Source organism: Panthera leo, chromosome E1 (genome assembly GCF_018350215.1).
Source record: "Panthera leo isolate Ple1 chromosome E1, P.leo_Ple1_pat1.1, whole genome shotgun sequence".
Classification (NCBI taxonomy): domain Eukaryota; kingdom Metazoa; phylum Chordata; class Mammalia; order Carnivora; family Felidae; genus Panthera; species Panthera leo.
In genome coordinates, this window is record NC_056692.1 from 4,409,674 (window position 1) to 4,436,574 (window position 26,901).

The window sequence follows — 26,901 nt, forward strand, 5'->3', positions numbered from 1 at the left end:
TGGATGGAGAACAGAGATTCTGTAAGAACGTCACTCTGTAAACTTTTTACTGTTTTTTCCCCCCGGGTGAAGCCCACAGATCCCATGCAGAGCAAACCGGAATCTTGTATACATTGGTGGAAATGACTGAACCGTGGTTCTTTTTGGGTTTTTTTTGTTGTTGTTTTTAAATCAAATGCCTATGCCTGGTAGTACAGTAAGAGATGAGTCTATAAAGATCAGAGAACCAATCCTTGACTTCAAAACCTCGACAATATGATAAGGGCACAGAGAATTCCAATACAGGGGGGTGAGTGCTGAGAGGTCTGGAGGAACACAGGGGAACTGTGCTGCCTGGGTCTTCCCAGGATGCTAACACCCAACGCCAACAAATGGGAAGTTAATCTGGCTACAAAAGAAAAGAAAAACAGAAGAGACCATAGCAACAAAAACAAAAACACAAAAAGCGAATCACCAGTTAAAAAAATGGTCCAAGGGGTGCCTGGGTGGCTCAGTCGGTTGAGCACCCCACTCTTGGTTTTGGCTCAGGTCATGATCTCAAGGTTCATGACACTGAGCCCCACGTCGGGCTCTGCGCTGACAGTGTGGGGCCTGCTTGGGATTCTCTCTGTCTCTCTCACTCTCTGCCCCTCCTCTGCTCACTCTCATTCTCTCAAAATAAGTAAATAAACATTTAAAAAATAATAAAAATAAAAATGGTCAAAGAATCTCAACAGACGTTTCTCTAAAGACATACCAATGGCAGGGCGCCTGGGTGGCTCAGTCGGTTGAGCGTCCGACTTCGGGTCATGATCTCACGGTTCGTGGGTTCGAGCCCCGCGTCGGGCTCTGTGCTGACGGCTCGGAGCCTGGAGCCTGCTCCGGATTCTGTGTCTCCCTCTCTCTCTGCCCCTCCCCTACTCATGCTCTGTCTCTGTCTCTCAAAAATAAATACACGTTAAGAACAATAATAAATGAAAAAAGATACACTGATGGCCAAAGAGCACATGAAAAGATGCTCCACATCCTTAGTCATCAGTAAAACACACACCACCACCTCCACGAGACCCCACTTCACGTCCACTAGCACAACTATAATTAAAAGGACAGATAATAATAAGCGTCGGCGAGGAGACAAAGTGGAATTCTCCTCCACCGCTGCTGGAATTGTAAGATGGGGGGGCCCCTTCTGGAGAACAGTCTGGCAGTTCCTCAAATTGCTGGACCCAGCACTTTCTCTGGTCACCATGTATAGTTACCACTGGGCCCAGCACTTTCGCTCCAAAGTATATACCCAGAAGAAATAAAAACAAACAGCTACACAAAAACTTGGTTTTGTTTACATAATAGGTGATGGGAATTACATCTATTTATTTATTAGTAATCTCCACACCCAACACGGGGCTCGAACTCACAGCCCCGAGATCAAGAGTTACACGCTCTTCCCACTAAGCCAGCCAAGTGCCCCCAAGTCTGTGCAAAAACTTGTACACAAACGTTCGTAGGAGCAATGTTCATACGAGCCAAACAGAAGAAATAACCCGAATGTCCAACAGTGAAGAATGGATAAATAAAACATGGTACATCCATACAGCGGAATATTACTCAGCCATGAAAAAGGAATGCAGTCCTGATTCACACTACCATGTGGATGAACTTGAAAGCATTATGCTCAGTGAAAGAAGCCAGACACCAAAGACCATAAATTGTAGGATTCCACTTATAGGATCTATCCAGAATTGGCAAATCTCTAAGACACAGATGAGTCACTGCCTAGGGCCGGGATGTTGGGGGGGAAATGGAGAGTGATGGCTCATAAGCAAGGGTACAGATGAAATGGCCCAAAAGTGATCATAGTAATGGCTACAGGATGCTATAAGTATGGTAAAAAAAAAAAAAAAAAAAATCACTGAATTGTACACTTCCAAGGGGATATGAATTATAACTCAATAGAAATATTACAATAGAAAGAGGGGTGCTTGGGGGGGGGCTCCCCAACTCTTGATTTTGGCTCAGATTACGAACCCAGAGCTGTGGGATGGAGCCCAAGTCAGGCTCTGCACTGAGTGTGGAACCTGCTTAAGATTCTCTCTTTCTCCCTCCGCCCCTCCCCCCCGGCTCGCGCTCACTCGCTTGCTCTCTCTTAGAAAGAAAGAGCGAGAGAAAGAAAGAAACAGGGGCACTTAGCTGGCTCAGTCATTACAGCATGGGACTCGATCCCAGGGTTGTAAGTTTGAGCCCCACATTGGGTACAAATATTACTTAAAAATAAAATCTTTTTAAAAATAAAGTAAAATAGAGGGGCGCCTGGGGGGCTCAGTCGGTTAAGCGTCTGACTTCGGCTCAGGTCATGATCTCACGGTTCGTGGGTTTGAGCCCCACGTTGGGCTCTGTGCTGACAGCTCAGAGCCTGGAACCTGCTTCAGATTCCGTCTGTCTGTCTGCCTGTCTCTCTCTCTCTGCCCCTCCCCTGCTCGTGCGCTCTCTCTGTCTCTCAAAAATAAATAAACATAAAAATTTTTTTTAAGTAAGATGCCAGGCCGATCGTGCCCGCAGGCCACACGCCATGACCACAGTACTGCAATGGGACAGTCTTGCACTGTGACCTCAGAGGGGCCCTTGGGAAAAGGTTTCTCCCACCTCAGTAGCGCCCCCAGTGGAAGCCCCAGGAAACAGGCAGCTATCAGCAAGCAACCTGGCACGATGCCCAGAGCACACGGGGTGTCAAATCCATTTACAGGGTGTATACAAGGTGCCAGAGCCCCTCCAGGCTCTCCCGACCCTCACAGGAGCCCCATAAAACTTTAAAAGGTTCTGCAGCTTGCCCAGGGTCCCACAGGCAGCAAGGGCTGAGCCAGGACTGGAACCCAGAGCTGCCACACTCTTGCCACACGGGTGGGGGGACGCAGTGGGGGGGGGGGGGGGGGGACACGGTCCCGCCCCGCCCTTGAGTGTGTTCTGAGCAGTCCACATGCGGGGCAGACACAGGGCTCACATTCTAGCTCACAAAGCAAACCACGCCAGGCATCCAGCGTCCCCTCCGAACTGATAAAGGGCTTCAAGATACGGAGGCCACACCCCGCTGCAAGACTGTCCTGCTGGGATCTGGCGAGAGACCATCCTGGCTCGCTCTCTGCCATCGAGGTTCAGTCTGCAGTCAAGACCCCGGCCGGCCACGCTCCCGTCACTCACCACTGTGCTCCCCAGCCTTGCTTCGTCCACGGCCAGCTCCCGTCCCCAGCAAAGCGTTCCTGAGCGTCATGCCCGCCCTGTGACGGAGGGACCCCTCTGGGCAAACAGGACACCAGCCACCCCCCTCCCCAACCTACCTCTTGGCCACCTCCCTCTCTCTGTCCTCTGATTAAATAGATTCAAAGAGGAGTCTAATTCCAAAGCCTGTGTTCTTTCTATTACCCTGGGTGGCCTCATATAATCCACTAAAATTAAAAAAAAAAAAGATAAACAAAATCCAATCTAATCTCAGGACTTAATCATGACTTACAGGCAAATTTAAAACCCCTCAGGTGATTTAGATGTTTTGCTCCTCTAATCGCAGCCCAAAAGCCAACAACGCGATCCTAGCTTGGGAGCTAGAGGTAGAAAATGCAGAGCTTGGGGCCCTATCCCTGACCTACTGAATCAGAATCAGAATTTTATCAAGTCCCCACGTGCTCCGCATGTGTGTTAGTGTGTGAGAAGCATGGTCTCAGTGCCCTGCAGTAACGTGATGTCGTGCAGGCAGGTTGTAAGCACGTGCCGTCACCCAGAACACAGTCCCAGACCCTCATAACTTTCTTAAAAATATGAAAGTATTCGGGGACTTAGTCAGTTAAGTGTCCGACTTCGGCTCGGATCATGATCTCATGTTTCACGGGTTTGAGCCCCACGTGGGGCTCTGTGCCGACAGCTCAGAGCCTGGAGCCTGCTTCGGATTCTGTGTCTCCCCCTCTCTCTGTCCCTCCCCCGCTCACACTCTGTCTCTCAAAACATGAATAAACATTAAAAAAATTTTTTAATAAACATTTAAATATGTAAATACATAAGCAAAATAAAAATAAATAAATGACAATATTAGGCTTGAGTATCAGATCAGGAGAGTCTGTGCTGGGCATTTCCTTGGTTATCGAAAACTCAACCCAGTTTCATTTTTCATTCTGAACACAACAAAGGCTTGCAGGTATAGAAAGAAAAGAAAAGAAAAGAAAAGAAAAGAAAAGAAAAGAAAAGAAAAGAAAAGAAAAGAAAAGAAAAGAAAAGAAAAAAAAAGAGAAAAAAAGAGAAAAGAAAAGAAAGAAGAAGAAAGAAAATGGAAAGAAGGAAGGGAGGAAGGAAGAGAAAGGAAGGAAGGAAGAGGAAGGAAGGAAGAGGAAGGAAGGAAGAGGGAGGGAGGGAGGGAGGGAGGAAGGAAGGAAGGAAGGAAGGAAGGAAGGAAGGAAGGAAGGAAGAGGAAGGAAGGTAGGAAGAGGAAGGAAGGGAGGGAGGAAGGAAGGGAGGGAGGGAGGGAGGGAGGGAGGAAGGAAGGAAGGAAGGAAGGAAGGAAGGAAGAGAAAGGAAGGAAGAAGGAACTTGTTAATGAGAACACTAGACTCAGATTTCCTATTTCTAAATTATACTAGGAATCAGAAACTAATGGCTCCGTGACATTCTTCCCCAAGCCACTGCTAAAGTAAAGATCCTCTGTCATGATGAAATTAGAACAAGGGCTCATTTCTGTAGAATTTTTAAAATACCACTTCTAAGGAGTTTTTACAATCTAATTAGTTTTTTTGTTATTGACTGATCCTGGAGTTCTCCGTACATCAGAGAAGCAAAGGAGACAGGAGGGATTAAGGCCCTGGAGACTAAAACGGCTTTCATTCCAAAGGAACAAGTGTGAAACTCAAGTCTCCTATGTCACCTGCCAGAGTCACCCTGGAGGGGACGGCACATTCCTAAGGGCTCCCCGAAGAACAGCCACTAACCTCAGCTCCCTGTCTTGGCTGTAGCTCACTGAGCCTTGTGGAGAGATGATACATAGTAGATGCTCAAATACAAATGCCTGCTTTTGGTTGAACTAGAAGTTGTGACAGATGTATTGACCACAAAGGGGAAAAAAAAAAATCACAGAAAGTCTAGGGTCAGAAAACGATTACGTCTGTTCAAAACTTCTAGGTGAAGTATCTACTCCTGGGTCCGGGAGGGTGCTAGATGCCGGGACAGCTTGGGGATGGGGAGAGCGGCTTCCTGAGAACAGTAAGAGTTCACCCTGGCTATCAGGAGCTAGGGGGACCCGCGGAGGTCTGCACTGTGGCTGAGGACTTAGCATCAATGGGAGCTTGTCAGACATGCAGCACCTGGGGCCCCATCCCAGGTCTGCTGAGCCAGAATCTAACCAACAAGACCCAAGAAGTTCATTTTGAGAACCTTGTCTAGAAGCACTGAATTCAGGGGCACCTGGGTGGCTCAGTTGGTTGAGCATCCAACCTCATCTCAGGTTATGATCTCACAGTTCGTGGGTTCAGGCCTCGCATCAGGCTCTGTGCTGATGGCTCAGAGCCCGGAGCCTGCTTCCCATTCTGTGTTTCCCTCTCTCTCTCTGCTCCTCCTCCACTCATTGTCTCTCTCTCTCTCTCTCTCTCTCAAAAATAAACAAACATAAAAAAATTCTTTAGAAGCACTGAATTCAGTTTAAGAAGCACGGCTGTAAGGATGACCATTCAACACTGAGCCTTAAAGAGCCCAGAACTGGGGCATCCCCCCCGAGTGAACACACAGGTGGTGGTCAACAGAGCTGTCCACACATATTCAGCTCGCTCCTTTCCTCCTTCTGCGCACATGGCGGGACGGCTACCTAGCACGTTGGGTGTGCTTTGGTCAACGAAATAGGATCACAAGCAAGTAATGTAAGTCGCTTCCGGGCAGAAGCTTTAGGGACCACTGACATGCCCACCAGCAGGATTCCAGTGGTTGCTGCTGCATCCTGGGTCCCAGAGGGTCTTACGGCCCCAAACCAACTTGCGACGGACCTGCAGCCCGAGGAAGAGGCAAACCTAGGTTGTTTTACCCACTGAGATCTGGGGGCTGTTTGTTACGGCGGCATATCCTAACCCATCCTGACTGATACAGCACGTAGCTCACCGTGCCCAACCCTTCTGCTACTCCCTGCTGAGAACAGCTCTGTCACATCATTACCTGCAGGAAAGGACTTCTTTTAACCCCTGAACAGCATCACTTAATCCAACTTCCCTCCCTGCTCTTCAGACTTCACTGTGCCTGTTACCTTCTTTTCTCCTTTCCAGATTTCCTTGCGCATTTACGCTTTTATGTTTTCGTGCCGTATGCTTTTTGGTAAGCTGCTTTAAGTCTTTTTTGCAACAAGGTGATAGACAGATAGTCACATGTACAGACACACCAGATGTGGCTCCAAGTGAATTTTGGCTGTTTCCAAAAAAAAAAAAAAAAAAAAAAACACCTCCCCTCCCCCGGAAGACAGAGATTTGCTGTTAACTAAGGATGTTTAAAAGAACGGGGTCCTGGCCACCAAGTATCCCTTCAACCTGTTCTCTCCACGAAAGGACACTTACAGAATGCACACTACACACGGTCCCTGCTTTTAAAAAGCAATTCATTCCTGGACGTGCCAGCTCTCTTTGCCTCGTCATACGGTGAATCTAAACTACACTGACTCCATGAAATATTTAACATCACTGACCAAATCCCCTATTTTTTTTTTTTTTTTTTTAAATTCAGCTTCAATATAGCTGTCGAGCCCCTTCTGCCCGTCTGACCTTGTGCTCAGCACAAGTGAGCCTTATCTTAGCCAGCTCCTCCTGGTGGACGGTGAAGCTGTGGCCAATTCACACTCCAGCATTAGACACGGTGCCACGGTGGGCTTCCTGATGCCCACGGCTTGCCGATCAGATGCTTCCGGGGTCCAAATTTCTAGAAATGGAACCGTTGGAACAGGGGACATGTACATTATGAAGGCCTTTAGAGTATATTGCCCAATTACCCTCCAGGGAGCACAGGACGATCTTCCCACACCCCTCCCAACGCTCATTATTTTTTAACGTTGACATTTTTCATTAAAGGAAGTGTGTTTTTTAAAACGTGCCATTCTTTGCTTACCAGTGAGACTGAATATGCTGATGACGACGTCGGACACCTTTTATCATCAAGCATCTACCCAAGCTCTCTGCCCATTCTCGTACGGATGCGCTCCTTTGTGTATGTTTCCATAATTTATAAAAAGTGCTTTCTGCATTCAAGACGTTAACTTCTTCCCAATTTTTATTTGCCTTCCCCTAGTGCTTTAAGGAAGGAGTCTCTGGTGGCAGAATGGACGGACGATTCACAGGAGGGGCACCTGGTGGCTCAGTCGGTTAAGCGTCCAACTCTTGTTTTTTTTTTTTTAATGTTTATTCATTTTTGAGAGACAGAGAGAGACAGAGCGTGAGCAGGGGAGGGGGAGAGAGAGAGGGAGACACAGAATCCAAAGCAGGCTCCAGGCTCTGAGCTGTCGGCACAGAGCCTGACGTGGGGCTCGAACTCATGGACTGGAGCCTGCTTAAGATTCTCTCTCTCTGCCCCTCTCACCCACCCTCTATCTCTCTCTCTCTCTCTCTCAAAAAAAAGGAGAATATAGTCAGGAAAGGGTTATCACAACTCACATGCAATATGCAAGAGGGGAGACATGCACCCCCCAGAGTCAACCCACCGACAAGTGTTTTCAGGCCACCTATAGAACACACCCCAGGTCCGCCCCCTTACCACGGCCACACGGCCACCACCGAGCCTCCCTTCCTACCCTCCTCACAGCCAGTCTGCACTCGCCAGCCCAGATGAGCTCTCCAAAACACATCAGAGTGCACCCTCCCCTCTGATCCAACCACAGGCTTTCTGCGGCACTTAGAAAACCAGCCACCAACCACCGCCGGAAAGAAGGGACAATCACGTGACGGGTGGCAGCGTACCAGTACAATGAAACTACACCGTCTGCACACAACATATAAACGAATCAAATCAGCACATCGTATGCCTTGACTGCACGCCACGTTCTGTGTCCAATATCGTCCGCTGCGATCAGCCACGGTGGCAGTTCGGATACCCCAGAAACTGGCAAACGCTTCCTCATCAGGACTTTGCACCTCCCCGCCTGAGCTGGTTTTAAACGTTTACATCCGCACCAGCGGAGCGGGGAAGAAGCCTCCGAGTCCGAGAACGATACTGTCCTCCCAAAAACTGCTGAGAAGGAGAGAGCTCCAGGCGAGGGACCCAGCAGAGAGTTGCATTGTCTCTGGCAACTGCCTGGACAGACAGACGGCAAAGGCCCACATGGGGAGGGCAGCCCAGGAGATGCCCGAATGACATCAAGAAGCAGCTGGACCCCTAGAATGAAGATGTCTTTAGTGAAGTGCCCCCCAGAACCGAAATGTAAACCTGGGGTAAGGGCAAGGAACCCCAAATTATTTCACAGCACGTTTCTTCTACTGTGCAGAATACGGACTTTTACGGAACAATCAAGTTGTGCGTACCTGAACTTCTAAACTACATTCAGCCTATAAACTAAGGATGGCTTTTATTTTTTTTATTATCATCTATTTTGAGAGACAGTGCAAGTGGGGGAGGGGCGGGGGGGGGACAGAGGGTCTGAAGCGGGCTCTGCGCGGACAGCCTCACAGCAGAGAGCCGATGTGGGGCTGGAGCTCGCGAACCACACCATCGCGACCTGAGCTGAAGCCGACGTTCAACCAACTGAGCCCCCCAGGTGCCCCATGAAATGGCTGAAAATTTAAGCAAAGGAAGAGTAATGCCAAACGGCCCATGAAAATTGTAACAAAGTCAAACCTCAGTGTCTGTAAATAAAGTTTTATTGGCACTCAACCACACCCATCGGTTTTCAGATCATCTATATCAGCTTCACAGTCTAACGAGTAGCTGGGACAGAGACCATATGGGGCACGCTCGTGGCTCACCACCTCTGGCGCTCACAAATCCCGGTGACACAGCCCCTTGGCCACAAAACCTAAAATGCTTCCTAGCCCTATACAGAAAAAGTGTGCCGACACCAGGGAAGAAGGAGAAGTCTTTGAGCAATGTTTCTAACGGACAGCAGACTGGGCTTGCTAACATAATGAACAGGAATAGAGAAGGTAAGGGGGGGGGTGACAAGAAGGGGGGGGGGAGACAGTGCCAGGCGAGGCGGAGGAGAGATAGATGGTAGGGACATTCACCGTGGTTTGGTGGGTAGGGGACAAAAGGCAGTGAGGAGGACTGACAGATGAGGAGTCGACCCTGGACGTAGGAAACTGAGTACCTGGGGGTCGAGTCTAAATCCCAGCTCAACAAATGAGATAAATACGGTCTACCAAGATTAACTAATAAAGCACATCTTTTTTTTTTCTTTTAAATGTTTATTTATTTTTGAAACAGACAGGAAGTAAGCTGGGGAGGGGCAGAGAGAGAGGGAGACACAGAATCCGAAGCAGGCTCCAGGCTCCGAGCTGTCAGCACAGAGCCCGAAGCGGGGCTCGAACCCACAAACCACGAGATCATGACCTGAGCCGAAGTCGGACGCTTAACAAACTGAGCCACCCGGGCGCCCCAAATAATAGAGCACGTCTTTAACAGCAGACTGGAGAGATACTAACCGTGCAGGGAGGAGGCAGGGGAGTCCTCATGAATCCACGAAAACTTCTCACAAATTCATACACCTGTTGGATCCGATGAACCAAAGGGCAAAGCGGGACCACCTGCCGGTCGCCATTGCTACTTCTCTCCATAGGTGGAAACGCCACCCCAGGAGCCTCGCCGGGGCAGGGAGAGAGGAATCTACTAATTTTGCAAGGCAGCTCCGTGCTGGCATTCTGTGAGAAAATGTGCTCCCTTGCCGCTGTGAGTAATAAGGGAGCAAAACCCAACAGACCGACGTCCCCTGGAGCGGCCTCACAAAAATCCCCACGCCTGACATGTACCGAACATTCCCTCTCCCCAGCAAAGTGCCGCCCGGCATCCACGCTCATAGAGGAGGTCACTCAGACGGCCAGATAAAACACGGGTTTGTTTCTAGGCTGGAAGAGTCCAGGAAGGTCAGTATCTCATTCACGTTTCTAGGTGGTCACGGGCAGCAGGGATCCACGTGATGGTGAACAGATGTCAGGGATTCCTGCCGACGTGTTGCTAAGGGAACTTTTGTAGAGATGCCCTGAATCCCTGGCATCCGTAAGCCCTGCCCACTGCTTTGAAGTCCTGGGGCGGGGGGGGGCACTTGACCAGCCCCGTGCGCAGCGGGGACGAGGGGGTAGGTTCCCGAACAGAGGCGGACAGAGGGATGAGCTCAAGGTAGATTTTTCAAACAGCGGGAGCTACAACCGTGGACCGCGAGCCCCCAAATCAAAGGGCAGAATGACTCCGCGACGACCGCACAAAGCACGCTGGTCTTTTTTGGTCACCGTGCCATACTCTGCGAGCCACCAGCCCTAATTACAGCTTTGGGAACAGACCAGATAATGAACTGCCTTAAGAAAAAAAGAAAAAGAAAAGGAAAAAAAAAATTGACAAGGTCACACCCACTTTAGGTAACGCTCCCGTTAGAGAAAAAAAGGCCGTGTATTGAAATCAATTTGTGTAGGGGCGCCCTGGGTGGCTCAGTCGGTTGGGCGTGTCTGACTCTTGGTTTCGGCTCAGGTCACGATCTCACGGTTCGTGAGTTCGAGCCCGCATCGGGCTTCGTGCTGCCAGCACGAAGCCTGGTTGGGATTCTCTCTCTCTCCCTCTCTCTCTCCGCCCTCCCCCACTCACTCTCTGTCTCTCTCAAAAGAAATAAACTTAAAATTTTTTAAAAAATAAACAACATAAAATCAATTTGTGTAACAAAGCAAGCATCCACTAGATACTGGGCAGCTAGGATACACAGTGTCTATTAATAACCAGCACAAAGCCGACCCAACCCAAGAAGGCTGGACGGCCAATGCCCCAGTGGACAGACTCAGGCTTTAGGGACAGGAAAATCTGGTTCCAAATTCAGCTGCAACATTTATCAGGTGGCCAAGAAATCCCTGGCACCTTAAAAAAAATTTTTTTTATTTTTTTTTACTTTTTTTTAACGTTTTATTTATTTTTGAGACAGAGAGAGACAGAACATGAACAGGGGAGGGGCAGACAGAGAGGGAGACACAGAATCGGAAGCAGGCTCCAGGCTCTGAGCCATCAGCCCAGAGCCCAACGTAGGGCTCAAACTCACGGACCGCGAGATCGTGACCTGAGCTGAAGTCGGACACTTAACCGACTGAGCCACCCAGGCGCCCCCAAAATTTTTTTTTTTAAAGAAGAGAAAATCTCGTCTGAGGATGGCCGTGGAGAATTTTCTAGCAAGTCAGCTAAGACTCCTGCACCTTGCCTCGCTCTGGGGAGGCGCTCTCTCTCATCAGTTTAGGCTGGCACACTGTGCCAGACGTGTTCTCCCTCCCCTCCTGAGGTTGCCAGTGTGCAAAACGGCCTTCAATGAACCTGTGTCCATACCCGTACCCACACCCTCATGCACCTCCTTCCCACACAGGATCTCCTGCTCCTGTGACTCGGTTTCCCAATCGAATGTGCCAGAAGTGAGCTGCCAGTCCTGAGCCCAAGCCTTAGGAGGGCCGGGCAATTTGTGACGTGCGTTCTTGGAAGCCGGCCACCCTGGAAAGACTCCAGCTCCCTGCTAGAGGGAAAGGCCATGCGGAAAGGCCCTGGAGGATGAGACACAAGCGGAGAGAAGAAAGTCACTTGCAAAAACAGCAACACGCCAAGCGAGAGAGTGAAGATGCCACTTTGGAGTCCCTGCCCAGCTCTGCCTGCCCCGGGACCCCAGCCCTGGCCACCGTGAGGCGTGACAGATGCCAAGAGAGACCAGCAGAAAAACCACCCGGCGGAGCCCGGTCGGTCCCCAGCAGTGTGCGACGTGATGGTAAATGCTTGTGTCGCGGTACTGAGTTCCGGGGTGGCCTGTTACACGGCCATCGATTACCCCCCTCCCCACCTCCACGTCTCACATCCACACCTCGGAAGCTCCGGCAGGAGCACGTGAACCCAAAGCGAGAGAACAGAAGGCGGAGAGGCGACCGGGTTCAAGGAGGGGACGTCACGTCGCCCTGGCCCCCGAGGCCCGCACCTCGCGGCCAGACAGCAGATTCTCAGAACAGCACTTCAGTCACGGAAAACTCTGGGGTGTTTGTGTTCCAGTCTTATTCCCCCCTCCAGAATTATTTCCCAAAAGCTCTGGGGGTTTCCACAGATGCCTTACAGCATCTTCCGGGTCCCCAATTTGTTCTCTCCATTCAAGGTTAAGAGCAGACGGCGGGGAATTCCTGGCCCTCCAGCCACCGGACCTGCCCACGTCCAACTCTCGGGCGCTTCCCCAGGGACGGGGATCTGGGCTCTGCCTGCCTCCCCCAGGAGCTGTTTGTCAGGCACCAGGCACCCCACAAGTCTGGCAGAAACCTCTGCCCCCACAGGGCCTCCAGTCTATGCAGGGGATCCTGGCCTGGCTTGGAGCGGACAGAACATTCCCCTGAAGTCTCCAGCCCGTCTCAGCTCCTCGACCACATCGCCCACATATCAGGAAACTTCTCAGCTCCTCCCCTTCTTCAGGCAAGGCTGAAGAGACCCTCAAGAAAGATTATTCTGGCAGCTTTTATCTCAGGGCCTTTACATCTCACCTTACATCTTTCTTGGGAAAGACGGGTTCCCTCTTCCAGTGCTCTCCTCCTCTGGAAGGTTCCACCATCCCCTTGTGCCCAGCCCTTGGCCCCCCACACTTCTCCACTTGGGGCTGACACCTTCCTGGGGGCCGCTTTCTGGAAACCAAGGATGTGCTGTACCCTTCTCCCATTTCCTTGATGGCCTGACCAAAGAGATTCTCCCCCCAGGAACCAGGACAAGAATCTCCCCAAGCTGGCCTCTCCCCCGGGGCTGGCCGGCCTCCAGGACAGATCTTTCAGCTGTGTCACAGCTAGCTCCCAGCTCCCCTCCGTGGGGTGTGCTGCTTGCAAAGCCAAGGGCCTCTCAGTCCCACTTTCTTTATCTGAGCGAGCAAGGAATCCTTGAGGAGCGTCCATCTTGCATATGCTGTTCTCAACCTGCTGCACCCTTCTGCCAAGACGGGGCTTCTTGGTATCACTCTGTCCACCACTCCCGGTGGTGCCCCCGCCTCCCCACTCCTCCGCCAGGAGGCTGGTGCCGTCCGTCTGTTCTGTCTGTACCTGTCTCCCCAGCGGCTCCCCTGGCCTCCTGATCTCCATGCCTCCAGCAGGCACACGTCCCATGAAGATTCCCACCTCCAGGCCCCGTCGCCAGCCTCCTGGCTCCTGCACTAACGTCCAGGCTTGACAAACCCGCTGCTTCCCCAGACGTGTGGTTTCGTGTACCGGCCAGTCCCCTGGGAGCTGTGCTTTCTCCGCGAACCGGGTCTGCCTTTGAGGGCTCACCCCAGCCCCAAGGGACTCTCCCCACATATCCTGCAGCCCGACCCAGCCCTCCGCCCTGAGGTCCAGCCTGCTCACCGACGAGGTGCCCGGACACAAAGGGCCCGATCTCTGATCCTTCCTACAGGACTGCTCTTGTCCTTTCCCGCAGCATCCAGACCATTCCCTCCCTCGCCTGTTAGCAGTTGAGCCCACACTGTCACGTTGAAAACCGGCACAGAGGTAATATTCAGCCCTCTGAGCCGCTAAGCAAATACACAAGCATTACTCCCTCGGGCAATTGCTTTCACTTCTGCTCACCTGGGATGTGGGGAGAGCGCCTCCCCCTTCACAGAGCGGTCAGGGGAGCGGGCGCCTAGTGGGTGCTCCACAAACGGGCCCCCATCTCGGCGGTACTGCTCCCACACATGGGCACCCCCCCGGCGCGTCACCAGCTGGCAGCTGTCCAAAAGCCCCTCACTCACCCGCCAGAGATTTGCTCAGCACGTCTACCCGCAGGACACGCCCGACCCAGCTGATCGTTCTGTTTGCCCCCTGGGTCTGGCTCAAGCCTCCCTTTCCCCAGAGGGAAACGTAGAGCCCCCACTCTTGCTAACAGCAGCCTAAGACCCCACCAGCCTCACCCGCACCCCAAAACACTCCTTTTGGACACCCAGCCAGGGACGCTGACCGGACAGACCCACAACTGCCAAATTTCCACATTAGTGCTTCCTGGAGAAGTGTGGTCACCAGGGGAACTCGAAAAGAGGAGGCTCTCCCAGGGCTGCTTTTGAGCCACTGACAGGGAGGCCGCGACACCTGCTTTCTTTTACTTCTGAACCTCGGCACAGATCTGAGGAACACACCTGAGCCTTCCCTGCGTACACAGGTGTCTCAAAATACAGAACCAAAAGCGTCCTGGAACGTCCTCTTCTGCTCAGACCCTGAAATCTCTTCCAGCCTAAATTTTGCTCAAATGCTCCTCATCCATCGGGAGGAGGGGGGATTTTTGCATTGCCCTCTGGACCCTGGAAGAAGACTCTGTGAATCCAGCCGGGGTTCTGATCATATTTCCACAGGTTATCTTTCAGCAAACTCACCCATAACCATCTCACCACATCCATCCATCCATCCATCCATCTTTCCTTCTCTTTCTTTTTCTTTCTCTTTCTTTCTTTGGGTCTCACGGACCAATTTCTCTCAAAACTTCCTACTCTGTTCTTTGCAGAGTAGGTCAGGGGTCAAATTACAAATAAATGCAGTCTCCAGTGATTTGGAGAGGTGTTTCAGCAAAACGTTTATACTACCTACTTACACGGTTGTGGGTAACCGCCTGTTTAAGGCCAGGCAACAATCTGGCAGCCCTTTGGGAAAGGGGATAGCCTATGAAGTCACTCCTCCCCCGCCCCCACCAAAGGACTTCAGAAACTTCGGAGGCCACTCTGGCTGTGACCGAGAGCTCAGCGATTAGAGGACAAGGAGACCTCCCAACTGTCACCCAGACAATAAACAGCCAGCCGACTTGGCTCAGCAGGTCCTCTGCAGCCCTGGGGTCAGGCCAGAACCCCCGGAACAGACCACTTGTAGGTTCTGGACCTTAGCCTGGGGGCGCTGGACCAGGGGAGGAACCGCAGGATCGGGCGGGCGGCTCAGCTGACCGGCAAGCGGGCGGCCCCCAGGCGGCCTGACCCGGGGCAGCACGACCGTCCTCGGGTCGGCGGGCTCCGGGCTCCGGGCTCCGGGGCCCAACCGATGACGCCGCTGTTCCGGATCCTCAACCTCCAAGCCTCTATGCCTAGACCTCCGAACTCCGCAGCCCTCGGCCGGCCCCCTGCCACCGCCGGGAGCGCGCCCGCCCGCCCGCTCCAGAACTCATACAGGCAACAAGTTCTCCTTCCTCAGGGCGGCCACGATGTGCTCGGGAGGCCCGGCACGGGGGGCGCTCCGAGGGCGATCCCGCGCCGCCCGGCCCGGAGGGGCGCCCCGCTGGCTCCGCCGCCCCCAGAGTCGGGGCGCGCGGCGGCTGCACCCCCAGCCCGCCCCGCGGCGCCCCCTCGGACGGGGAGCGGCTGGGGCGTCCCCGGTGCGGGCAACAGGTACGCGAGCGCGCCGAGCCCCGCAGCCCCGGGTCTCCCGGCCCCCCGGCCCTCGCCCCTTTTACCTCCAGCAACTGCACGTAGCTCGCGGGGAACCAGCCGCGGAGCCCGTCCTCCTTCTCGCCTTCCCACCAGCCGCCGTCCGGAACCTGCAGCAGCCTGATGAGCTCGCCCGCGGCGAAGCGCAGCCCCTGGCCGTGCCGCTCCCCGGAGAAGGGGTACAGGGTCCGGCAGCGGGCGCCGGACATGGCCTTGGCGCCGGGGTTCACAGCGCAGCCTGCATCCCGGCCGAGCCCCGCGGGCTGGGCAGCGGCTCCGCGGGGTCCCAGGCGCCCGGCGCTCCGGGCTCCCGCGCTCTGGGCGCGCGCCGTCTCGGGGGGTGCGCGGGGGGTCCCCGGGCAGGCGGGGGACGCGCGCGCGGCGCAGGGCAGCGGAGACTCGCTGGCTTCGCGGAGCAAAAGCGGCGACGCCCCCGGGCCGGGCGGCTCGCAGCTCGGGCGCGGGGCGGGGGGGGCGGGGCTCAGGGGGAGGAGACCCAGGCGCCGCGGGCTCCGGAGACAACTTCCCGGGGACGCGGGGCGCGGGCTGCGGCCGCCGGGGCCGGCCGGAGCGGGGGCCGCCCGGGCGCGCGGAAATGCGCAGCTCCCGGGGGAGGTGGTGGGCTCCGGGGCATCGCCGAGGGCCCGGCTCCGCGGCGAGGGGGCGGCCGGGCGGTCCGCGGAGAGGGGCTGGCGGCCGGGGTGGCCGAGCTGGGGCTCGCGCGGAGGCGAGGGGGCGGGGCTGGGGCGGGGCCAGGGCGGCCACGCCCGCCGAGGGGGCAGGTCGCTGGGGAGGGGTCTCCCCGCGCGCGCCCCCGCCGCCCCGAGCCGCGGCGCTAGCAACGCCCTTCGGTGCGGGCTTTGTAGGTCTGGTGGCGGCCGCCGGCGGGCTCCGCGGTCGCTGGGAGGGACTGTGACTGTGGCCGCCGCTGTCGGGGTTGAACCTCGGGCTGAACTTGACTCACCAAGACAGGTTTGCAGCCTGGCGCCCGAGCCGGGAGGCCACGTGTTCACAGTGGGGTTAGGAGTTGGTCGAATGGGAGGCAGGCCAATGAGGATACGTGGGGGAAGCGGGGAAGGTGAGAGGGGCTGCCTGCCCCCCCCTCCCACCCACCCAGGGTACCAGTCTTCCTGAAATCCAGATGGGCCAGGCGGAGAGGTCTACACTCACATACTCAATCAACAAACAGCAGGAGGCCGCCACGTTCCATGCAATGAGCCGGGTACCTGCAAAGATCATCTGGACTCCAGCCTGCTCTCCAGGCAAGCAGGCTCCTCCATCCAAGCTGTCGGCGCGGAGCCTGACGCAGGGCTCGATCCCACGAACCGTTGTCAGACGCTTAAGCAACTGAGCCACCCAGGTGCCCCTGAGTAATTTTTTTAAATGCTTGGGCCCAGGCCACCCTAGCTTTGGAAAATCACTGTTGAGCCATAGTCTGCCTTTAAGCTATCTAACCTTGAAACCCCTCAGTCTGGCCTCTGGCCACGGGCAAGCTGACAAATCCAGATTGCTTATAATGCTCCATCGATTGCAAATTCACAAACCCTTGCTTGGCTAAAAACATGAGGGGAAAAAAAAAACAAAAACAAAAACAGCTCTTGACCACAGTCCCCACTAAGAGTCCCTTAAAGCAGAACTACCAAATTTGATGTGGGCAACAGTCACTAAAAGTAACTGACCGAATCAGCTAAAAGGGCCTCACATTCCTTGTATGGGGGAACGTGTGACTATTTGCAGACTGACCTCAAGTTTCATATCTGATGATAAGGCCCAGCTCAAGTGAGGACAACAGGTCCGGAGCCTTCTTGCAACTCGGAGTCTTCCAGGGTGCCTTGTGAGCAACCTATAATCCAGTTTGGGCTTGGAGAAATCTCCGCCTACTCAGTGTCCCGTACACCCTACTCCAAGTGACTTGCTCAGCACAGAGCCCGACGTGGGGTTCGAACCCACAAATGCGAGATCATGACCTGAGCTGAAGTCAGACATTTAACCAACTGAGTCACCCAGGCGCCCCCAGATCTGGCTTCTTGTACACCAGGGGCTGCTTCCTCTTGTCCGCCCTGCCTGAGTCAGGAGACAGGCCCAGCTACAAATAGCATCTCAAGAAAAGGTTCTCTGGTTGAAACCCACCGCCAGTCTGTATAGAGTTGACTGCTGGAACCCCTATCTCCGAACCCTTACTAAAGACGGAACTTCGACAATACCTAACACTCTAACACCTTCAGGCTTCTTTCCCCATCTGTGATTGGAGTCTGAATCCAGTAGCTGGCATCTGGGACTTGAGAGGGTTAAATGTACTTAGTGGCTCGCTTTGTGGGCTCTCCATTCCTCTTATTCAAACCACCTCAAGCCACTTTCTCGCTGTGTGCCCTTGGGCAATTTACTTAACCTCTCTGGGCTTCATTTTCCTCATCGTTAGAAGATGTTAGTAGCATTTCTATCCTAGTTATTAAGAGAAGTAAATAGGGGCGCCTGGGTGGCGCAGTCGGTTGAGCGTCCGACTTCAGCCAGGTCACGATCTCGCGGTCCGTGAGTTCGAGCCCCGCGTCAGGCTCTGGGCTGATGGCTCGGAGCCTGGAGCCTGTTTCCGATTCTGTGTCTCCCTCTCTCTCTGGCCCTCCCCCGTTCATGCTCTGTCTCTCTCTGTCCCAAAAATAAATTAAAAACGTTGAAAAAAAAATTAAAAAAAAAAAAAAAAAAGAGAAGTAAATAAGTAAAAATGTAAACAATGTTAAGCAATACCTAGTGTATTAAGTTTTCAGATATTTGCAATTATTATCCATCTAGTCCAATGGTCCTGGTTGTTTATTATCTAACACTTCCTTTTGAACTAAGATTTCCAAGGCAATAAGTGTATCTTTGGGATGCCAAAATTTTTTTAAAAACACCGTCTGGGTTTCTGTTTTCTCACAAGATCTTGAAGGGAAGATGAGTTTCTCCTTCATCTATTTCCATCCCTTTGCCTTCCTCCTCCCTGATGTATTACTGTCTTGAACTTTTATTTGAATCTTTGATTATTTACCTTCTTTTCACAATAAGTCTTATTTCACTGAGTAGACTCTTCGTAACCCAGGGGACGGATAGCACGTGTGTTTTAATTTCTAGCTCTACCTCTTAAAGGCTAACACTGAGTCTTGCAAAAAGCAGGCATTTGGCACTTTCTGAATTCATTTTGCAATATGAGCAGGTTTGAGCCCCTGCTCGTGTTCAGATTTTCCATACTGCCAAGTTACTCCATAAACACGTGGGTTAGAACATCTGGATTAGGCTATAAACTCCTAAAACCAGGCCAGGGGTGCCTGGGTGGCTCAGTCGGTTGAACGTCCGACTTCGGCTCAGGTCATGATCTTGCGGTTCGTGAGTTCGAGCCCTGCATCGGGCTCTGTGCTGTCAGCTCGGAGTCTGGAGCCTGCTTTGGATTCTGTGTCTCCCTCTCTCTCTCTGGCCCTTCCCCTCTCTCTCTCTCTCAAAAATAAATAAACATTAAAAATTGAAAAAAAATAAATTCCGAAAAGCAGGCTTTAATCTGTCTTTTTCTTAGCCTTCTATTGACACTGTGCACTTAATCGATAACTGTCGGCTGGCAGGTATTTCTTTTCTACCCAAGACAGTCTTACATGCCTTTCCATCATCAGCCTATGGATGGCAGAGAAATACAGGGTTTCAGTTTCTTAAAAAGTTAAACATAAATTTGTCATATGACCCAGCAATTCCATCCTAGGTATCTACGTAAGAGAAATCAAAACAAACAGCTACACAAAAACTTGCAGAGAAGGAAGGGCGCCCGGGTGGCTCGGTCGGTTGATCGTCCTCCTTCATTCAGCTCCTGTAAAGACCTCACCATTTGTGAGTTCGAGCCCCACGTCGGGCTCTGTGCTGACAGCTCAGAGCCTGGAGCCTGCTTCCGATTCTGTGTCTCCCTGTCTCTCTGCCCCTCCCCCCAGCTCACACTCTTTCTCTCTCTCTCTCAAAAATAAATTTAAAACAATATTTAAAAGCAAAACACTTGTAGAGAGGGGCACCTGGGTGGCTCAGTCAGTTAAGTGTCTGACTCTTGATCTCGGCTCAGGTCATGATCTCACAGTTTGTGAGATGATGCCCCACGAGGAGCCTGCTTGGGATTCCTTCTCTCTTTCCATCTCTCTCACTGCCCCTCCCCCACTCATTCTCGCTAAATAAATAAATAAATAAATAAGAAATCAGATACAAAAGGCTGCATGTTGTATGATTGCATGTATGAGAAAACTCCAGAAAGGGCAAATCTGTAAGAGGCGGTTAATAGATTAGTGGTTGCCGGGGGCTGGGGGTGGGAATAGGGAATAAATAAACGGGCACGAGGTTTCTTTTTGGGGTGATGACAATGTTCTAAAATTTAATTGTGGTCATGGTTGCACAACTCAGGAAATCATTGAGCTGTACACTTAAAACAAGTAGAAGTTTTGGTATGTAAATTATACTTCAATAAAGCTGTTACATAAACCAAAACGTAAACAAGAATATATAAAAGCCTCATTCATTCCACGAGGGTCCCCGCCTCCCTTTCCTTGCTAGTTTATTCAACAGCAACTTGAACAACCGAATGGTTAAGACGAGGAAATGGACAGTGTGCTGGGCTTGGGGCTAGAGAGATATATGTGGCAATATAAATAGAGAATTCCTGTAGGTCAGTAAGAAAAATATGGGTGACTCCATAGAAGAAAAAGGCAAAAGACATTTCACTGAAAAAAGATAACCCAAATGGCCAATAACACATCAAAAGGTGCTTAACCTCGTTAATCGTCAAGAAAAGCAAATTGAAATCCCAACGAGGTCCAAAGCGTCCGGCTTTGGCTCAGGTCATGATCTCACAGTTTGTGATTTCAAGCCCTGCGTTGGGGTCTGTGCTGATAGCTCAGAGCCTGCTTCGGAGTCTGTGTCTCCCTCTCTGTCTCTGCTCCTCCCCAGCTGTCTGTCTGTTGTCTGTCTGTCAAAAATAAACAAACATTAAAAAAAATAAAGAAAAAGAAAATGCCACATACTGATAAGGACGGGTACACCTGGAGCTCTCCTCCATTGCTGGCTGGAGCCCTTTGGAACATGTGATATTTATTTAGCACACGTGACTCATCAATTCTCCTTGTAGGTATGCGCCCAACCGAGATGGTTCACATGTTCACCAAAAGACCTACGCGATGTTTGTAGACGCAATATTCATAACAGCGCAAAGCTGAAAACAGCCCAATGTCCATCAACAGTAGAGTGGATAAGGGGTGCCTGACTTGTTCCGTTGCGAGAGCTCGCAACTCTTGATCTCAGGGTTGTGAGTTCGAGCCCCACGTTGGGTGTAGAGCTTACATAAAAATTAAATCTTAAAAAAACAAAAAAACCCAGAGTGGATAAATGATGACCTATGTGGAGGAAAACTCTACTCTTGGAGAATGAACAGAACATTGCTACAGGTGAGTAAATCCCACAGATGTAATGTAGAAGAAAGGAACCCAGACACTGAAGGGTAAGAAATTCTTAGAAGTCAGGAGGAACCACAGCAGGGCATCTGGGATGCTTGTGGTAATCTGCTTCTTGATCTGGGTGCGAGTTACACAGGGCTGTTCTCCAGGCCGTATACCTATCCCTGTACTTTTCTGTAGGGATGTTGTATTTCAGTACAGTTTGTCGAAGAAAACAGTACAGGGCGCCTGGCTGGCATCAGTCAGTAGAGTGTGTAATGCTTGATCTTTGGGTCGTGAGTTCGAGCCCTACATTGGGCCGTAGAGCTTACTTAAAAACAACATTAAAGAAAAGAAAAGAAAAGAAAAAAGAAAAGAAAAGCGGGGTGCCTGGGTGGCTCAGTCGGTTAAGTGTTGATTCTTGATTTAGGCTCAGGTCATGATTTTACAGTTCATGGGACGGAGACCCACATCGGGCTCTGTGCTGACAGCTCAAAGCCTGCTGGGGTTTCTCTCTCTGCCTCTGTCTCTGACTCTAAATAGATTAAATAAATAAATAAATAAATAAACTAAAAAAAAAAAAAAAAAAGGCAGTGGGACGGAAAAGAAATTTAGTATTCTGAAAATAAGCTTTTTTGGAATCATGACTTTGGAGAAAATAACTGGGTCCGGATCTCCTCTTGGAGTCTGGGAGAAACCGGGCACTGAGCCGGAAAGATCTGTTCACCTCCTTCCCAGTTCTCCCATCTGGAATGTGAGACAGGTCCAGCCAAAGATCCTGAAACTTGAGTATCGTAGCACCGAGTTAAAAATGGAGTCGCTTCTGTCGGAGCAAAATGGAACCCATCAAATGCAGGCGCATAAAGGAAAACTCAACCCAACCTTGCAGGAATTTATTGGTTTTTTAGAACACCAGCCGATCGCTGAATGCCAAGTCTGTTCACGTGCTCTCCTGACTTCTTGTTCCCCTGACTCTGCTACTCTCACCCCCACGTAAGAAAGAAGACCACTGGGCAACCAATGAGCAAAAAAAAAAAAAAAAAAAAAAAAACCAAACAACTTGCACATTTACTCCCCAGTCACCCTTGGTCTGTGAGCGACTCCGAACTCACTGTTCCTGGAGCCCTAAGCTCCCCAGTGAGCAACCAAAAACACTGCAATAAACTCCTCTTTTTCCTTTGTTTTTATTCAGTTTGCAGAGTTTGGTTTTGGACACCCCAGGGCAGGGGCAGGGGCAGGGGCAGTTAAGGGTCCGACTTCGGCTCAGGTCATGATCTCACGGTTAGTGGGTTCAAGCCCCGCGTCGGGCTTTGTGCTGACAGCTCAGAGCCTGGAGCCTGCTTCGGATTCTGTGTCTCTCTCTCTCTCTGCCCTTCCCCCACTCATGCACTCTTGCTCTCTCTCTCTCTCAAAAACAAATAAACATTTAGAAAATTAAAAAAAAAAAAAAGAAGAAGTAAGAGAAATGTTCTGGGGCTAGAAGAGAGAGGGAAGAGGGAAGCAGGCAGATCTTTCCCCTAGCCAAGCCCCCTCCCCCTCCCATGTACTGAGAGGCCCAACCCCAAGTCCCGGAGAAAACTGGGGGTGCTTCATTTGCAAAAGAAGCAGGGAGGGCAGGAAAGAGAAAGAGGAGGAGAGAAGAAAAGAGGGGCTTCAGAGAAACTAAGTACATTGTATGAGGCAGAAATTGACGCGCATCTTTTTACTGGTCTTGGCCCGTGGGCGGAGAAAGAACTTTCTGCCTCATTCCCTCCTGCCCCTGGAGACATCAGGGAAGTCCAATAAGACTGCCCTTTGGGGAGTAAATAACAACAAAATATCCACCAAGGACCAGGGGAAATAGACAAAGTCACAAGAAAGAGAAGTTCTCTCCTCCAGCTTGAGGGCTGCAATTAACATACCCAAAGCTGGATTGCCTTTGGATTCCTGCTTTTCTCACCTCAAAGGCCAGCCAAACAGACCTTGAGTTTTTTCCCCAACAGCATGGCTGAAGCTAGAGTTTTTTCATCCCTAAGTTTTGTCCCTCTTATCAAAGTGTGAAAATAGTTCTGGAATGTTCCTTCTGAGTAGCTCAGGTTGACCCAGATCCCCGGAGACGCTTGAGCTTTGCCAGAAGCCACCCGGGTTGAGCACGATACGCTGGCCAAGGAAGACTGTTCGGACGGGAGCGTTTCTTTCTCAGAACAAAACCCCGCCACGACTCTCCGTTCTTTTGAAGACTAAAAATAAATTCGGAATTAATCACAACAGAAAAGGAACAGTCTCTTCGATGACTATAATTAGTTCTCCGTTTATTAATGAAGACTCCAATTATTAGGCTCGTCCGAGTCCCAAATTTTTGCTTACTAATTACATGCCTAGAGCAAGTGCCTTCACCTCTGGAAACTTCTCTGCAGAGCTCTGTCGTCTGCAAAGCAAGAGGCCGTGATACCTGATTCATGAGGCCGTGGGAAGGAGCGGTCGCAGGGGGCTGCCTGGGGAATGTTTGTGGTCGAGGCCCCAGCTCTACCCATCTGCGCAGGGCTGGGTTCAGACCAGAAGAGATTTCGCTTCTAGAAGGTTTGAGAACGCAGAAGAGTGGTTTGTGAAAACCTCCAGGCCTGGTATCCTAAGGAGGTGAAAGTAATGCTTATTTGCTCTCTAGGCTAATAAAAAAACTCCTGCCAGAACCTTCCAGAACAACCACAGTGAGGAAATAGAATGCTGGTTTTACGTTCCTCTCGACTTCCCGGCAGGATCTCCCAGTCAGGCAAAGGAGGCTTTCCAGAGCCCTTCTGAAGGTCACCTGAAGGTCATGCCTTCCACGCAGACCCATGGGGCATTCTGGAGACAGGGTAGCACGTGTTTCACCAGAACCTTCCAGCAAACTGCCCTTCAAAGCTGTCTCTGCCAGTGAACACCTTGATGACCCCCCCCCCCCAGGAAATGAAAGGGCACGTGACGGGGGTCCTCTCTGGTTATTCAAGGTTGATGCCAAGGATATAGGAAAGCTGTGATTTCCTGGAGCCCAAGATCCAGCTCCTTCAGGAACCCAGAATTCAGCGAGAACTAGGCAAAAGGAATTTGGAAGACGCAAGGCGTGTTCGATGCTAACTGTCAAAGTTGGGCTACCTCAACGATGGGGGGTTCATTCTTCTATTTTCCCCCACTTTCCGTAGGCTTGGCATATACACCTGTGCCTACTTGGTATGCCTGACTCTTTTTTTTAATGTTTATTTATTTTTGAGAGAGAGAGAGAGAGGGAGACAGAGCATGAGAGGGGGAAGGACAGAGAGAGAGGGAAACACAGAATCCGAAACAGGCTCCAGGCTCTGAGCCGTCAGCACAGAGCCCGACACGGGGCTCGAACTTACGGGCCGTGAGATCATGACCTGAGCGGAAGCCGGACGCTTAACCGACTGAGCCACCCAGGCGCCCCTCGGTATGCCCGACTCTTTACGAAAGTCCTTCAGAGGGGCAGGGAGAGAGGGAGACACAGAATCCAAAGCAGGCTCCAGGCTCCAGTCCTTCAGAGCCTCAGAAGAACCTACTCACTCGAGGTTTTCAAATAATTCTAACAAACGAGTTTTTTTCATCTAGTTTTTAAGTTTACAGTATATAGAACAAGGTATCTTGACAGCAAAGCAGGAGGAGGTGCCTGCGGACGGTTTGAAAATGGGAGCACAGAGATCCGGAAGAATCATTAAAAAAAGACTCCAGAAAGTAAATCTCACAGTAGAAAGTAGAAAGTAGATCTCACAGTCTGTGGGTTCGAGCTGACAGCTCAGAGCCTGCTTGGGATTTTCTCTCCCTCTCTCTCTGCTCCTCTTCCATTTGCTCTCTCTCTCTCTCTCAAAATAAGTAATAATAACAATAGTAATAAATAGAAATAAAGATCTCTGGGTATCACCGAGTTTGGGGAACACAGAAACACAGATGCAGTGAAGGATCATGGAGTTTGCTGACCTTCTTTTCCAAGGGCAGGAGTCACCTGTGGCCGCAAACCGACCACATCGCCAGGGAGTAGAACGAGCCCAGTAAGGGCAAAGAGCTGCCCACTCGGGTGGCTCCGGTTAGGGCCTGGGTCCAGCTCACCCCATTCCTGAGTGCCGGACTCACTGGCTTTGCCCACCTGGCTGTCTGCCTCTGGAGATAGGACACCTGCTAACAGCCCCGTCTGTTTCCCGGCAGTCTTGCTTTCTGATGCCCACTCCATGAGGGACACACACTTGGGATCCACTTCCCCTGCCTGGGAGTGCAGCCCAGGACCCACCAGGGAGCGTGTTGCCATGACGATCGTGGCATACTGCTCCCCAGCCCCCTTCTGCCACTGCAAAAGCCCCGTGAAAAATCAGCATTCACGGGGCTTTCTAGGCTGCCTGGACTTCTCCACAGGAGGGGGATGTGAGCGATTTTCCCCCTCTGTGCTTTGGGAAGATGGGGGGGTGGGGCGGAGAGAGAAGCTTCGCAGCCTCAAACAAAACCAAAATTTTCCTAATCTACACTAAAGAAATCTACTCCCTTACAGCAAGGATTATCAACTGTAATTGTTGTCATGATGCTTGTCAAGAGGGAAGGAGAGGGAGCCATTTCTTTAAAAATCGTTTAATGTTTATTTATTTTTGAGAGAGAGAGAGAGACAGAGTGCAAGCGGGGGAGGGGCAGAGAGAGAGGGGGAGACACAGAATCCGAAGCAGGTTCCGGGCTCCGAGCTGTCGGCACAGAGCCCGACACAGGGCTCGAACTCATGAGCTGTGAGATCGTGACCTGAGCTGAAGTCGGATGCTCAACCTACTGAGCCATGCTGACGCCCCGTGAAGCCATTTCTTTAGGTGGAGGAAGAGGGCAGGGACAAGGAGAGAGGAGGGGAAGTATGGGGGCAGCACCAAAGGGTGATTCTTGGAGAGAAAACAGCAGGTGAAGAAAGAGGGTGAGATCACCCTGCGTGGAGCAGGGGTAGGTAGCCTGATAAAGAAGTCAGGGAAGGCAGCCAGGAGGAGGAAATGGATCCAGGGAAGAAAAGGCTGACGAGGGAGAGAGTACGAGTTACCCACTGTCATGGAAAGAAGTGACTGCAAAATGTAGTGACTTCATACAACACTAGATATAATCTCACAGTTTCTGCAGGTCAGGGATTCAGGAGCAGGTGCTCTTGCCGTAGGGTCACTTGCGAGGTTGCAGGCAAGGTGTCAGCAGGACCCGTATCATCTGAAGGCTTGACCGGGGCTGGAGGACCCGCTTCCCAGGTGGCTCCGTCATGTGGCTGGTGAGCCCATGGAGCCTGTTGGCAGGAGGACTGTGTTCCTCAACATGTGGTGCCTTCCATCGGGCAGCTTGGGCGTCCCCAGGGCATGGCAGCTGGTCTCCCCCAGAGGGAGTGATCCATGAGCCCTTACGTAAGAGAGAGCTGCCCTCTCTTTAATGACCTGGCTTCAGAAGTTACCCATCTCAGGTCTACAATATCTTCTTGGTTGTGCAGTCAGCCCTGCATAGGGCTAGGAGGGACTTTTTGTATTTGCTTTATGATTTTTTTTTAATTTTTTTATGTTTATTTGTTTTTGAGACAATGAGAGACACAGAGTGCAAGCAGCAGAGGGGCAGACAGAGGGAGACACAGAATCCCAAACAGGCTCCAGGCTCTGAGCTGTCAGCCCAGAGCCGGATTGGGGCTCAAACCCACGATCCAGGAGATCATGACCTGAGCCAAAGTTGGACGCTTAACCGACTGAGCCACCCAGGCACCCCTGCTTTATGATTTTTAAAAAATGTTTATTTATTTTCGAGAGAGACAGACAGAACATGAGCAGGGGAGGGGCAGAGAGAGAGACAGACAGACACGCACACAGAATCAGAAGCAGGTTCCAGGCTCTGAGCTGTCAGTGCAGAGCCCGACTCAGGGCTCCAGCTCACAAACCGTGAGATCAGGACCTGAGCCAAAGTCGGACGCTTAACTGACTGAGC

General features: G+C 51.6%; 1 protein-coding gene across 3 annotated transcripts in view; it reads right to left on the reverse strand.

Annotated features, from left to right (window-relative positions):
• GAS7 (growth arrest specific 7) overlaps positions 1-15,916 on the reverse strand; it is a 214,082-nt gene extending 198,166 nt beyond the window's left edge. The window contains exon 1 of one of the 3 annotated variants that reach the window (XM_042915461.1): positions 15,562-15,915. In XM_042915461.1, the coding sequence (XP_042771395.1) occupies positions 15,562-15,744 (183 nt within the window). In that variant the 5' untranslated portion in view covers positions 15,745-15,915. Of the gene's footprint in view, positions 1-15,561 lie in introns of all 3 variants that reach the window. The other 2 variants (XM_042915459.1, XM_042915463.1) reach the window with 2 other exon arrangements.
• Positions 15,917-26,901: the final 10,985 nt, after the last annotated feature.